The sequence below is a fragment of the Maylandia zebra genome, linkage group LG15, assembly GCF_041146795.1.
Source record: "Maylandia zebra isolate NMK-2024a linkage group LG15, Mzebra_GT3a, whole genome shotgun sequence".
NCBI classification, from domain to species: Eukaryota; Metazoa; Chordata; class Actinopteri; order Cichliformes; family Cichlidae; genus Maylandia; species Maylandia zebra.
Genome location: NC_135181.1, coordinates 23,909,072 through 23,921,897, shown reverse-complemented (window position 1 = coordinate 23,921,897; position 12,826 = coordinate 23,909,072). Strand labels below are relative to the sequence as shown.

At 38.8% G+C, this 12,826-nt stretch overlaps 1 protein-coding gene across 1 annotated transcript; it reads left to right on the top strand.

Annotated features, from left to right (window-relative positions):
- Positions 1-2,949: 2,949 nt before the first annotated feature.
- On the top strand, positions 2,950-12,627 carry LOC101485241 (uncharacterized). Its single transcript, XM_076874166.1, has 6 exons — positions 2,950-3,034; positions 3,926-3,989; positions 6,969-7,391; positions 7,502-7,659; positions 10,114-10,190; positions 11,896-12,627. The coding sequence occupies exons 2-5, from the start codon at positions 3,935-3,937 to the stop codon at positions 10,177-10,179; spliced, it is 702 nt and encodes a 233-aa protein (XP_076730281.1). The 5' UTR covers positions 2,950-3,034; positions 3,926-3,934; the 3' UTR covers positions 10,180-10,190; positions 11,896-12,627.
- The last annotated feature ends 199 nt before the right edge of the window (positions 12,628-12,826 follow it).

Here is a 12,826-nt window from a genome sequence, read left to right as displayed (position 1 = left end):
ACAACAGTCTTATTGCTTCTACTGTGTTACCTATTAGTCATTTTGAGGACTAGTAACCCACCTGTGTATTGAAATAAAGAGGCACAGATCATGAACTTGTTTACGTTTCAACTGCAGGATTTATTCTGCAGATTTGCCTCCCAGGGGGGTTTACGCTCCTCCTGGCCGCTATGCGCCACCTAGTGGTATTTTTTAAGTAATGCCATGGAAGATGTAAAGTGTAATTAGAAAATACTGATTTAACACTGAACGATATAACAAAGACCAAAATATAACTGGGGTGTTCCCTTTATTTCCTTGTATGAAGACATAAACTGAACTAACATCCCCATAAGTCTTTTTATCTCTTAATTTTTTAACTATTAGTGTAATCCAGATTTACCAGCCACACATTTCAACTTAACACATATGTTAACCTTTTACATTAGCATAACATAAACAGTGAAGCTGAAGGACGAACACTAACACTTTTCCACTTATAAAAGTTAACGTGAAGGTTCTTCATGGTTAGAGACAAATGCAATCGCATGGCAGGATGTTGTAAACGGACCAATCTTCAGTCAGGAGAACAACTGAGATAATCCATCCACAATACGAGGTTAGTCATTAATATACTGCAGCAACATGGGAATAGAGCCGCTGCCAGAGAATTCAACATTAATGAATCAATGGTACAGAAGTGGAGGAAGCAAGAAGAATGAGTTTAATAAAGTTTGATTTATCTGACTGCTTTGTTTCGCTTAATGTGCCTTATAATCCCGTGCACCTTATGGTCCGAAAAATACGTACTGCACACTGCAGTTTAATGTTGCAAAGCACCTCTTTTTAACTTCAGTGGATATTATACATGGTTATGCTCAGTATATGTCAGCCTATTTCTACTGGAAATGCCTTTTGGTTAAACTTTCAGCAAGGAATTTGCATTTGCACTGTTAAATTTTTATAAAGCTTTAATGTACATAAAAACCAGCTTCTTGTTTAAGTGAAAATAAATGGAAGGTTGTCTGTTTGCGCTAGTAATGTTGTGGAGTTGTATTTTGTCTCGCATCAATTATATCGTCAGTTATATCGTTATTGCAAATTTATATAAATTTTCAAATATATATCGTGATAAATATTTTTGGCCATATCGCCCTGCTCCCCATAGTATATACGGTATTCTGAAGAAGGTCTAAAATGTCACTGTGTGTGCATGTGTGTGTTTTATTTAGATGGATTTTAAAAAAAAATATTACTCATGATATAACATTGTCCAGACATGCCTGGTAAGGACATGAGGAGGAAACAGCAGGAGCTGTGTGAGGCTACTAAATGCAGTGCTATAACATTTTTCTGTCATCATTTTATTATAGATTAAGTGCAAGAGTTGTTAGGTGTGGATAATTAGATTATAGTTTATTGCAATAGCAAGTTGTGCCTTCTTCTCAAGTGGAGAGGGATATATGAAATGATGGAAGGAAGAAGAGAAGCAAAGAGTGATTCACAAGCAGAGCCTAAATTATTTCTCACAGTGTTTTGTTGCCTTATGGTTCCAAGCGCTGTCACCAATCTTTGCATTTTGTTATTATCTCATGACACTTGTTTAATCAGCTACCATCTCTCCTATGGACTTTTTAATGTCTACAGTCTCAGATCAACACAGCCCTGCCCTTCCCATATTAGATTCTTGATGAATGTGTGTTGTTGTTATTCAGCCTGGTTCAATGTGCCCCTTTTTAACTTTGAGCACCCGCCCCTTTAAACCTCTCTGCACGGCCCTGTACACCAGGGGTGGGCAACTCCAGGCCTCGAGGGCCGGTTATAGACCCTGCTATAGTCCAACTAACCTCAGAATATATAAATCATGATGCAACAAACACAGCAGTATTATTAATCCAAAATGATGGCATTTATTTTCAGGTGCATTCTGCTGCTGATACTTACATACTTTAAGTTTCTGAATATATAACTTTTTACTACCTTATATAGTTTTTACTTGAAGAACTTGAGTAGTTTCTCCCACACTGAAAACACTTTAATGATAACATTATTTTAACATTAGCTAAAAAGATTGATTCCTTTTCTTCACACACTGCTGAGTTTGTCCTGTCTGATCATCACAGGTGGAAGGCCTTTGTCTCATCAGCTCTCCCTCAGAGATTATCACAGATGATCTGCAGCAGTGAGTTTCTCAGTCTGTCCTGACTCTGGACACTTGCATTTCTCAAGCATGGAAATCAAATGTGTGATAAACTGCAGAATTAAAACACAAGTTATTTTATAAATACATGTTATACTTTTATTTTACAATCACAAAGAAAACAAGAGAAGGGAAATGTGCAGGACAGACAGAAAGGTGGCAGGTTCAGAGAGCATACACTACTACAAAAAGAGCGCACTGAGTATTTCCTGTTCGTGTAAGTATTTGTGTTATTAGGGGTACTAAATAAAATGAGGATGTAAAGTGGTTAAATTACTACACTGGCCAAACGCCCCTGTGAATAAATTACCATTCTTTTAACTTTAACTTTCTCCTTAAAACAAACATACGTTTGACTTGACACCACCAAACAAAACCTGCTTAGGCACCACAATAAACAAACTCACATTAACATTAGTGTAATCGATCCTGATGTTTGTATGGGACTGTAAAAGTGATATTCAGTTGAGTGTCATGGTCCTCCTGTCCTCCACAGCTTTCTGTCAAGGTTTAGGCAGCATTCACAACCTGTCTACATTTTTCAGATTGAAGCAAAGGACCTTGTATGAAAAGCGGTTCATTACTAGAAGCTTTTTAACACAGTCATCTTTGGTGACATCTGGCAAAAAAAGTGGGCAAGTCTTTTTTTTTTTTCCTTTTCCAGACTTGTGAGCTTTTTTTTACTCACAATTCTGACTTTAATCTCAGAGTTTTGAAAAAAGAAAAAACATAAGACGTGCCCACTTTTTTTTCTTTCCAGTGGCACTAATCGTCTTCCGCAGCCCATGCGATCCCACATTTCCTGTTGGCTATCCCGGTGCTTGCTTCAGCTTCAAACGGGCACATACAGCCAAGGTAATTTGGAAAGCTGGATGATTTTATGCATTTACATACAACTTGAATGCTACGCAAACAGGTATTTACCCCCAAAACAAGTTTTCAAGTCTAAGACGTCAGATAAACTTTTAAGTTAACCTTTTCATTGATTCGCAGTGTGCTCGCTGAATGACTCGGCACGTTTTAGTTTAATGCTACATTTTCACGATTTAAACAGCATAAAACACATAAATAGACCTATGTCGGGCATTGTCTGACCCGCAGAATATTTTTTGCTAGTAAGTGTCTGTTCGCCTTTTTTATCGAACTGTCAATTTTGAGTTTTAACCAAACCGCTAGCTAATAACTCAGAACGGCTGTTTCCGGTATTCATCACGCCTATTATTTGATCCTACCCCGATCTCGTGCGTGCGAAAAAAGGATTGTATTAAAAGTTTTACTTCTTTATTACAGTTGATAATTTGTTATCAAGCTGCGTTCAGCTGCGACATTTTCACAAGTCACTGCCAAAAACTGATTGCAGCTTCTACCTATCGGAATGTTGTTTGTGGCTTAAAATGACTTGACATCATTCATGAGGGATACATTTGACATGTGCTTCACATATTATAGACCAACAAGTTATCCTTTTTTAAGCTTAGTAACTTAATTACTTTTGCTTGCAATACATACTATTTTTGTGATATTTACGTTTAAGCACTTGGTAAAATATTGCAAACCCTTTCACGCGTGGAACATTATTCTTTTATAGCTTTATTTGCAGCTTTCTGACATGAAAAAGCATGGTGGAATATCTTGCTGAACTGAACTTTTTTTTTTTCTCATAGAGAATTATATTTTATACAGTGATGCAAAAAACAAAAATGCCCATTGGCTGAAAATCGGGAGTGTTTGTTCTTGTCATTTCAGTTTGTGAAAATGGCTGTTAAGCACTATCTGATAATCCCGATTCTGGCGGTGTCTGTGTTGGCAGGTGAGCATCATGGTGAGTTTGTTCTGTAAATCATTGTAAAACCGCTCACACCTTGTCAGATCTGGACACAGTTATTTAATAAATACTACAGACACATACAGTGGGATGCAAAAGTTTGGGCAACCTTGTTAATAGTCATCATTTTCCGGTATAAGTCGTTGGTTGTTACAATAAAAAATGTCAGTTAAATATATCACATGGGAGAGTGATATTTGAGAAGTGAAATTAAGTTTATTGGATTTACAGAAAGTGTGCAATAATTGTTTAAACCAAATCGGGCAGGTGCATAAATTTGTGCACCACAAAAAAAAGAAATGAAATCAATATTTAGTAGATCCGCCTTTTGCAGAAATTACAGCCTCTAAACCACATGTGTCAAAGTCGAGGCCCGCGGGCCACAGCCGGACCAGCGTACATTTATATCCGCCCCGCGAGATCATTTTATATAGATTTATTATTATTGTTATGCATGACCCGGCGATATGAGGCGCTAATAACACACAAACTACAGATCCCATTATGCAGCGCTGCAGCCTCCTTGCAGAACGCTAGGCTACCTGGGAACATTCCCCCGTCAATCAGGTCAAACTTCTGTTAGCTAGCCCCTCACAATGGCGAAGAGAAAAGTTGATTCTGAAAACAGAGCCTTTCAGCACCGGCGGCGGGAGACTGAATATATGTTTACAAACATTGCTGGTAAACCTGTATCTTATTTGTGGCTGTAATTAAGGGGTTTAATTTAAGACGGCACTACGAGTCAAAACATAAGCTGAAAACTGAGCCTGTGGCCTTCCATTTTCTCAATATGTTCCTAACTGTGGAAACAGACAGCTTAAATCTCTGAGACAGCTTTCTGTATCCTTCCCCTAAACCAGTGGTTCCCAAACTTTTTTTTTTGTTAGGCCCCCCTTTGTTTTACAAGAAAATGTTTGCGCCCTCCCCCCATGCGTGCGCACAAACACATCCTCCAACAACACACACCCATATTTTGCTCCATTACGGTTTATTTCACACCTCAAACATTTAGTAAACAATTAAGCAAATACAAGTAATCTGCAATAAATTACAGGTATAATAAAATAAACTACTAACTCTTTTACGCTACATCCACACCTACACGGGTATTTTTGAAAACGCAGCTGTTTCTATGCGTTTGGGCCTTTCGTCCACACGTAAACAGCATTTCTAATTACAGAAAACTGAGATTTTTTAAAACTCCTTTTTTGCGTTTACGTGTGGACGAGGAATACAGAGTTCGTCACGCAACGTCAAAGGTATGTGCCTTTTTTCACGTCACGCTGTGCACCACGTTGTTTACATGAGATGACTTGCAGAATGGCAGATAGTCAGATTAACAGTATTTTATCTCTATCTGCAGGTTTTACACGCTTGCATATAAACACGCAATTACTGTCCCTCTATTTAGAAAGGCAGAGGCGTCACGGTGTGATTATTTTACGTGTAGTTGTTTTTTTCCTGTGTAATAATTTTCAACATTGCTATCAATACATTTTTCAAAAAATGCCTCTCTGTGCAAAATGGGTTTAAAAATATAAACAACTGTGGGATGCTGTTTGTCCGTGATTTGAACCGGGGGACAAATCATTGCAGGATCAGCCTGATATTATTTTTATCCCGCTGTAACTTTACTGTATAAAGAGCTAACATCTCCAAAATGTCAGGAGTAGTTAATCATTACAACAAGTGTTTGTGAACTAAAAATCAAGAATGTGGGATACCGTTTGTCCGTTTTTTTGAATAGCCCAGCGCTGCTCCCGACGCAGGGAAAACCAATTCTGCAGGGGAGACCTACCTCGGCACTTGTGCAGGTGAAGCCAAAGGGCAGATATGCGTCACCATATTTTCTAGTCTTTGGCTTAGAATGAAGTTGGTTTGGAAACCTATTCAGCGATGCTTCATCTCCTGCTTTGTGTTTGTGTGGGAGCCCCGTGCTAGCAGTGTCCAAGCGTTTTTTGTCGTCCCCCCCGCTTTTCATACCCCCCCCCTGCTCCCCCCTAAGGGGCGGGCCCCACACTTTGGGAAGCTCTGCCCTAAACCATGATGGTGAACAATCTTTGTCTTCAGGTCAATTGAAGGTTGTTTTGAGACCCCCATTGCTACTCTTCAGAGAAAATTAAAAGAGGAGGGAAACTTACAATTGGCCCCCTTAAATACTCTTTCTCATTATTGGATTCACCTGTGTATGTAGGTCAGGGGTCACTGAGCTTACCAAGCCAATTTGAGTTCCAGTAATTAGTTCTAAAGGTTTTGGACTCAATAAAATGGCAACAGTACCCAAATTTATGCACCGGCCTGATTTTTAAACAATTATTGCACACTTTCTGTAAATCCAATAAACTTCATTTCACTTCTCAACTATCACTGTGTGTCTCCTATAATATATATATTTAACTGACATTTTTTATTGTAACAACCAATGATTTATACAGGAAAATAATGACTATTAACAAAGTTGCCCAAACTTTTGCATCCCACTGTATCAATGTGTCTCCAGGAGTTTAAATTGGTGCAGGGCTGCATTAAAATCCTCTACATTCAATCTTTTAGCCTTCTGATGAATTAACACTCAAATATAGACGCAATAAGTGTGATCTGGAAAACTGACTGCTTGTTAAATCAGTTTCTCCTTCAGCTCGCTATTTACCAGAACATTCTGCTATATCACAGGTAGACTGGTGCAGCATCAGCTATCTGTCTCACACGTCACTTTTCCATTATTCTTAATAACATGCAGATATACCCGATGAAGCTCTCACATCCTGCTTGCTGCTAGATATCTCACGTTCCTTCACAGGTATATCTGGACTGACATTAGTAGGTCTCAGATTCATAAAATCTCAGCTGGTGAACACGTACTCTTTTAAAAGGATATGCTTTTATCTCTCTTTGCTATTTATCAAGTGCGTTTGTTGTACGTTTGGCATTATTCAAAGTATTGAAACCGTTGTCCTTTGAAAGCTGTGACAGGTTCCAGCACAACCAATGACCCTGAAATGGATCAGCTGAAGGTGGGGGATGATTCTGCTCCTTCAGTACAGGAAAATGTCACAGCTGAACCTGGAGAGACTGTCATTCTCCCTTGCAGAAATCCTAAAAATATTCCAGTCAAGGTTTTAGAGTGGCACAGAGCTAACAGTAGTCAGTATGTGCTCAGCTATCGCGATGAACAACTTGATTCAGAAGACCAAGATCCATCTTTTATCAACCGAGTGGATGTGAAGGACAGAAATATGACACATGGGGATTTGTCTTTGATTATGACGAATGTAACAACTAATGACACAGGGATATACGAGTGCAGAGCCTTTCAGAGTGGACCAAGCCGCATGAAGAGAGAAATTCTTGTCGTCAGCATTGTCAACCTGAAAGTCGCTCACTCTGGTGAGTTTATAAAGATAAATAAGATAAATTTTGTTATAAAGATGTTGCAGAGGGCACTTTTCTATAAGATGATATCTAACAAAAGTCCAATCATACACCTCTGTCTGCAGGCCAAAAACCTGGCGAGAGGATCGATGGACTGAAAGTGGCCCTGTATGTTGGAGAAGGGGTGATTATTGCTGTTGCAGTTGCAGTTGTAGTTGCAGTTGCAGTTGCAGTAACGGCTGGAATTTGTATCTATAAAAGACCTTCTCGTAATTCTCAAGGGGTAATATAGAAAAGTACACAATTTTTTTTAACAAAGGTCATGACTGAAGAGCAGAATTCATTTCCTATCTGAACCTGGGATGGGAGGAAGCGAGGATGGATGTGTTGGACTGAAGACCAAATACTGCCGCTGTGTGTCTGTTTGCATTGCTCTCAGTCTTCACAGAAAGGATGACTTGATAAAAATCTACCAGGGCTGAGGTTACAGGACTCGCTTGTGTGCAGCTTCAAAAAGATTAGAATTTCTAACACACAACTAAATTCAAATTTAAGAAACAAAAGTGACAGTGCCCGTTTTTTAACTAATTTTCCCCAGAGGTCTGGTGGTCCCTCTCTGAAGCCAGACTATTTATAACAGTTCCCAGAAAACTGAGAGTAATGAGTTAAACTCAGTCATCCAGATTTATTTGGTGGGAATTGTGCTCACTATCTTGATCTTTTAGAGCACAGGTAACAGACTCCAGTCCTCGAGGGTTGGTGTCCAGAAACTTTTCCATGTGCAGCACAACTGAATACAATTACTCAGGTGGCTCAAGAGTTGGCAATTCGTCTTGTAATCGGAAGGTTGCCGGTTCGAGCCCCAGCTCTGACAGTCTCGATCGTTGTGTCCTTGGGCAAGACACTTCACCCGTTCCCTAATGGTGGTGGTCAGAGGGCCAGCAGCCAGCAGCCTCGCCTCTGTCAGTGCGCCCCAGGGCAGCTGTGGCTACAATGTAGCTTGCCATCACCAGTGTGTGAAGGTGTGTGTGTGTGTGTGTGTGAATGGGTGGATGACTAAATGTAGTGTAAAGCGCTTTGGGGTCCATATTATATTAATTTAAAATAATTTCTTCCAACTTTCTTCCAACTTTCCTTTGATAATCAAAATATAATTAAAATGTTGTTACTGTTTCACTTTGTACTGTGCATAATGGCAATTGGTCCCTTTCCCGTCTATGTCTTCAACCAATCAGCGCACAAGCTTGTTCCTTCTGAGTCGGTTAAATTGTGACGGTGCTCAGCTGAGAGTTATGTAAACAGACACCAAAGCAAGAGCAAAAATCCAAGAAAAGGAAGTAAAATGAAATGTTTGTTATGACTTTATCTTTCAAAAGTCAGCTTTTAAACTGTCCCTTCCACTAACGCTAATTGATATCAAGTTGAATTACCTGCTTTTCCATGTTGACATTTTTCTTTCTTTCGTGGAGCTTTGTCACTTTTTGCTCTTCTGAAGTTTTTCAAGAAATTGCTTTCTAATGAAGAAAGTCATTTGTGTTTCCAGTAGAGTCCTACTGGAGGATATTGCAAACATTTTTACTTTTTTTTTTTTTTTTTTTTTAATGAAAATGAAGTTGTTAATTTTGTCATTTTGTTCATACACATATGGGCAGCAATGGAAAACATTTTACTCAGAAGAGATGGCTGTTGAAAACTGCACGTGCTTTTTATTTTTCTCTTTTTTTTGTAAACCTGGCTGTAATATGACCAACACTAGCAAGAAAAAGTACAAGATCAACAGAAGCAAGAATAGGATTCATTAAGAGAGAAGAAGGCTTTGCTGGCTGATGACACTCCAGAAGAAATTTAGCTGGGTTGCAGACAAAAAAATCATCAAGAAGATGTAAAAATGCCACGTCGACTCAACTTCATGGTCATTTTGGAGAAAAGTTTGGAGATGCAACAGGACTACACATGTTTGAAGCTCCTCATCAAAAATTACCTGATGTCCTGAAGTGTGACTGAATGGATCTTGTCCTTGACTACAGACCAGCGTGCTCAATCAGCGTGAGGCTAAAAGTGTCCCTACCAGCCTCACAACTGAAGACACCATCAGAAATAGCAGTCTGGAGTGATCTACTGAAAGGTAAATACTGTTTAACTGAAGTCACACTGGCACGCTAATCTGAAGACAGTTAAGCAGTTAACATTAGTTTCTCTTAAAGCAGAGGTTTCGAATTTAAACTCCTTAAGAAGAAACCACCTCAAGACATGTGTGTAGTTCATTGACAGGCTTTAATCTAACAGTTTTCTCTTGTACATGTACAGATCACAAACTGTCAACAAAAAGGTGCTTATTCAGCAAACAGCTTAATCAGTAATGCTTCCTGATTACACAAAGGCAGCCATACAGCCAACCAACAACAATATGTTTCACAAGCCTGAAAATGAGTCTTTTAGTTCTTGCACAGATTTCCACGCATCTCAAAGTGAAAGCTTCACAGGCCTGAACCATCAATTCAATGACTTAATTCGTTTAGCTGTACCACACATTCCTCCTGCTGCTAAAACCATCTGGAAAACATACAACTTCAAACAAACTTTGCTATGATGAAAACTGACTTCACAGCCAAATTCTGCTGTAGTTCCATTCATCTTTTTACTTCAGTGATGTTCTTTATATCTCCATCACTCACTGCTGCAGGTAACCAGGCCAAACTGTTTCTCAAAGTTTTCTGTTTGTGATTTTGTGTTTTAGATCGTCACATGGAGTTTTGGCATGAGCCATCAATATGGAGCTTCCCTGTCTTTCCCAGCCTTATAGATACATCCAAGGTGAATGACCTGTTGGCAGCATGCTGCTTAGTTTGTTTGCCTTGAGGTTTTTTGTTGTTTTTTTTTTGTTTTTTTTTTTGTTTTTTAGGGAACTAGACAGCCAGCCCAGAAACACTACTTACTTGAACAAATTATTACTATTTTATCAATGTACGAGGCCAGTAAATTGTTGTTTCTCAGATTTATGATGTCACCCGTCACTAGTTGGGGCTTTGGCAGGAAATTTTGGACAAAGAAAATAAGTGGTTGTAAACTCACATTAAACCACCTGATATCTCACAGGTGTGAAGTGGGGGGGGGGAATAAGAAAGCAAACCAACCATACATTTCAGGAATATTTAAAATAAACTTTTACCATTGAAGAAATTCACTATATCTTTTGGACACTGATTACTTTAAGAACCGTATTTAACCTCCTCCGTTACACAGACTGATTATATTTTAATGTTTTCAGAGTGTTTTTGTACTTTTTTCCCCCTCCTGCTTAAACAGCTAGAAAATTATTCACCAGCAATATTCCTTACACGAGTACATTAACTGTCTCTCTTTGTTAAAGACGTTGATGAAAAGTCCTGTCACCAGGGGGTGACTGCCCTGACCGCAAAAAATGATTTTTGGCCTTCTAGAAGTCTGATGAGTTCATGAGCTCAGTCACTCGCTTTGTGTTATACTTAATACTAAAAGGAGGATTATCCAGGAAATACCTGCATATATGTTTTATATGAGGGGTCAGATCCACCTGCTTACAAAAAACAGTACAAAAAACCAACCATTTGTACACATATTTACAAATGGCCTGCTGAATGGTGCATGGAGCATGTTCATTGGTTCATGGACCTCCCTGAACTAATGGCATTTATTGCAATTGTCATCTTGCGGGGGGTTAACAGGGTTCCATCTCTAAATGACTGCTGGTCAGCAAACCTGGGAAACCCACAGATAATTGGAACTATGGCACGAAACCGCTTCCAAGACATCACGCTAAAGCGTAGGTGTTGCATGGTTTTTTGTACTGGTTTTATCAATAAATCTCAGCAACAAAGGACATACACCCATGTGTGTTGATTTCTCCCTAAGATGGCAAACTGAAACACTCCAAGTTGGTGACTTTTGGAGATTTATTTCCCTGGATGATTGAGAATGCATCAAGATGAAACACAAAAGGAAGTGCACAGCTTTTAGCAGCTCCCCCACCCCCTCAATCACACACCCCCACTCCCCTCCCTCCAGAATTCCCAGGTAACAACCTAATATACATATGAATGACTAGCCAATTTAGCTTCCACTTGGCTGAAGCTAAAGCTTAGCTAAAAGCCTACCAGCCATTTGGCTGCTCTCCGGGTTTTATAGGTAGAAAAGCCAAATGGCTGCTCTCTGGGAGTTTAAGTGTAAAGACTGACCATTGAGGACTGAGATCTGGAAAGTTTTCTGTTCATGGCTTCAAAATGTTAATCTGAGCCACTTAATCATCACTTTTACCTTATGTAATGATCCTGTGTGATGTTGGAAAATACAGATTTGTTCCGTTTGGTCAGTCCTTAAAAAGCTGAAAGTCACAAACTGTGATCATCTAGGAGCTCTAATGAGGCAGGAATGGATCTCCATGAATCAGGATTTGACCCAGACACTGATGTCCATCATGCCACATAATTGATAATAATCAGTTTTATCATGTTTTTGTTTGTTTGTTTGTTTTTTCCAACAGGAAAGAGGAAATGAGGGGTGCATGTCCTTCGTGCACTGATGGAGATGTTAACGAGGCTAAGGAGAAACCTGAACACTTTACCCAGATGTTCAGGACATGAAGAAAGGGTGGCTGCTGCACAGAACCAGGATCGGGCAATCCACACTTGTTTTCTAAAGAGGATTTCTACCCAAAGTTGGGCAGATTTTCCCAAAGAAAATACTCCTGTGTCTCTACCAATGGATAAAAATGTTGTATTTTAAGTCTGTAAAATATTCTGTTTACTATTATAATGATGTGTATGCGTAGTTTTAAATCTTCTTTGATAATAGGCTTTTTAACAAAACTGGCTGATTTTAATGCTGTTAACTGTGCAGTTAAGTGATCATGCTCATTTAATCAAATTAAAACCTACTGATGTTCTGACCTTCATAGTCAATCTAGTATCTAGCTGTAGTAGTATGTTACAAGCAAAATGTATTTTAAGTATCACAATTACTCTTATAATCTCATACAATGTTGTGAATCAATGTTTGTTTCATTTGTACAGTCATTAGCAGCAGTCTTTAAGCAATTAGTTAGCAACTTGCAGTTATCTATAAAAAGAGATATTATGTAAAAATGCAAAAAAAATCTGAGCTAATAGACTCAACATTTAATATAGCGTCATGCACGCACCCATACATTACTTTTATTTCTGTAGAAATCTGTATTAGGACCTGTGTTTAACTGTATTTTAAATAAATTAACCTTAAAAAAAAGAATTCTTTGTTTACCTCAAACATTCAGGCGATCATACTTTATGATCGGATGATCAGGTTAAGAGCCTCGGATGACACAGAGGCTCTTAACCTGAGGAGAAGGGAAAACTGGAGTTATCGATGGTGGTAATTAAATGGGGGGGGAAATGATAGGTGAACAGATTCCTTAATAACAAACTACAAAAGAGAAA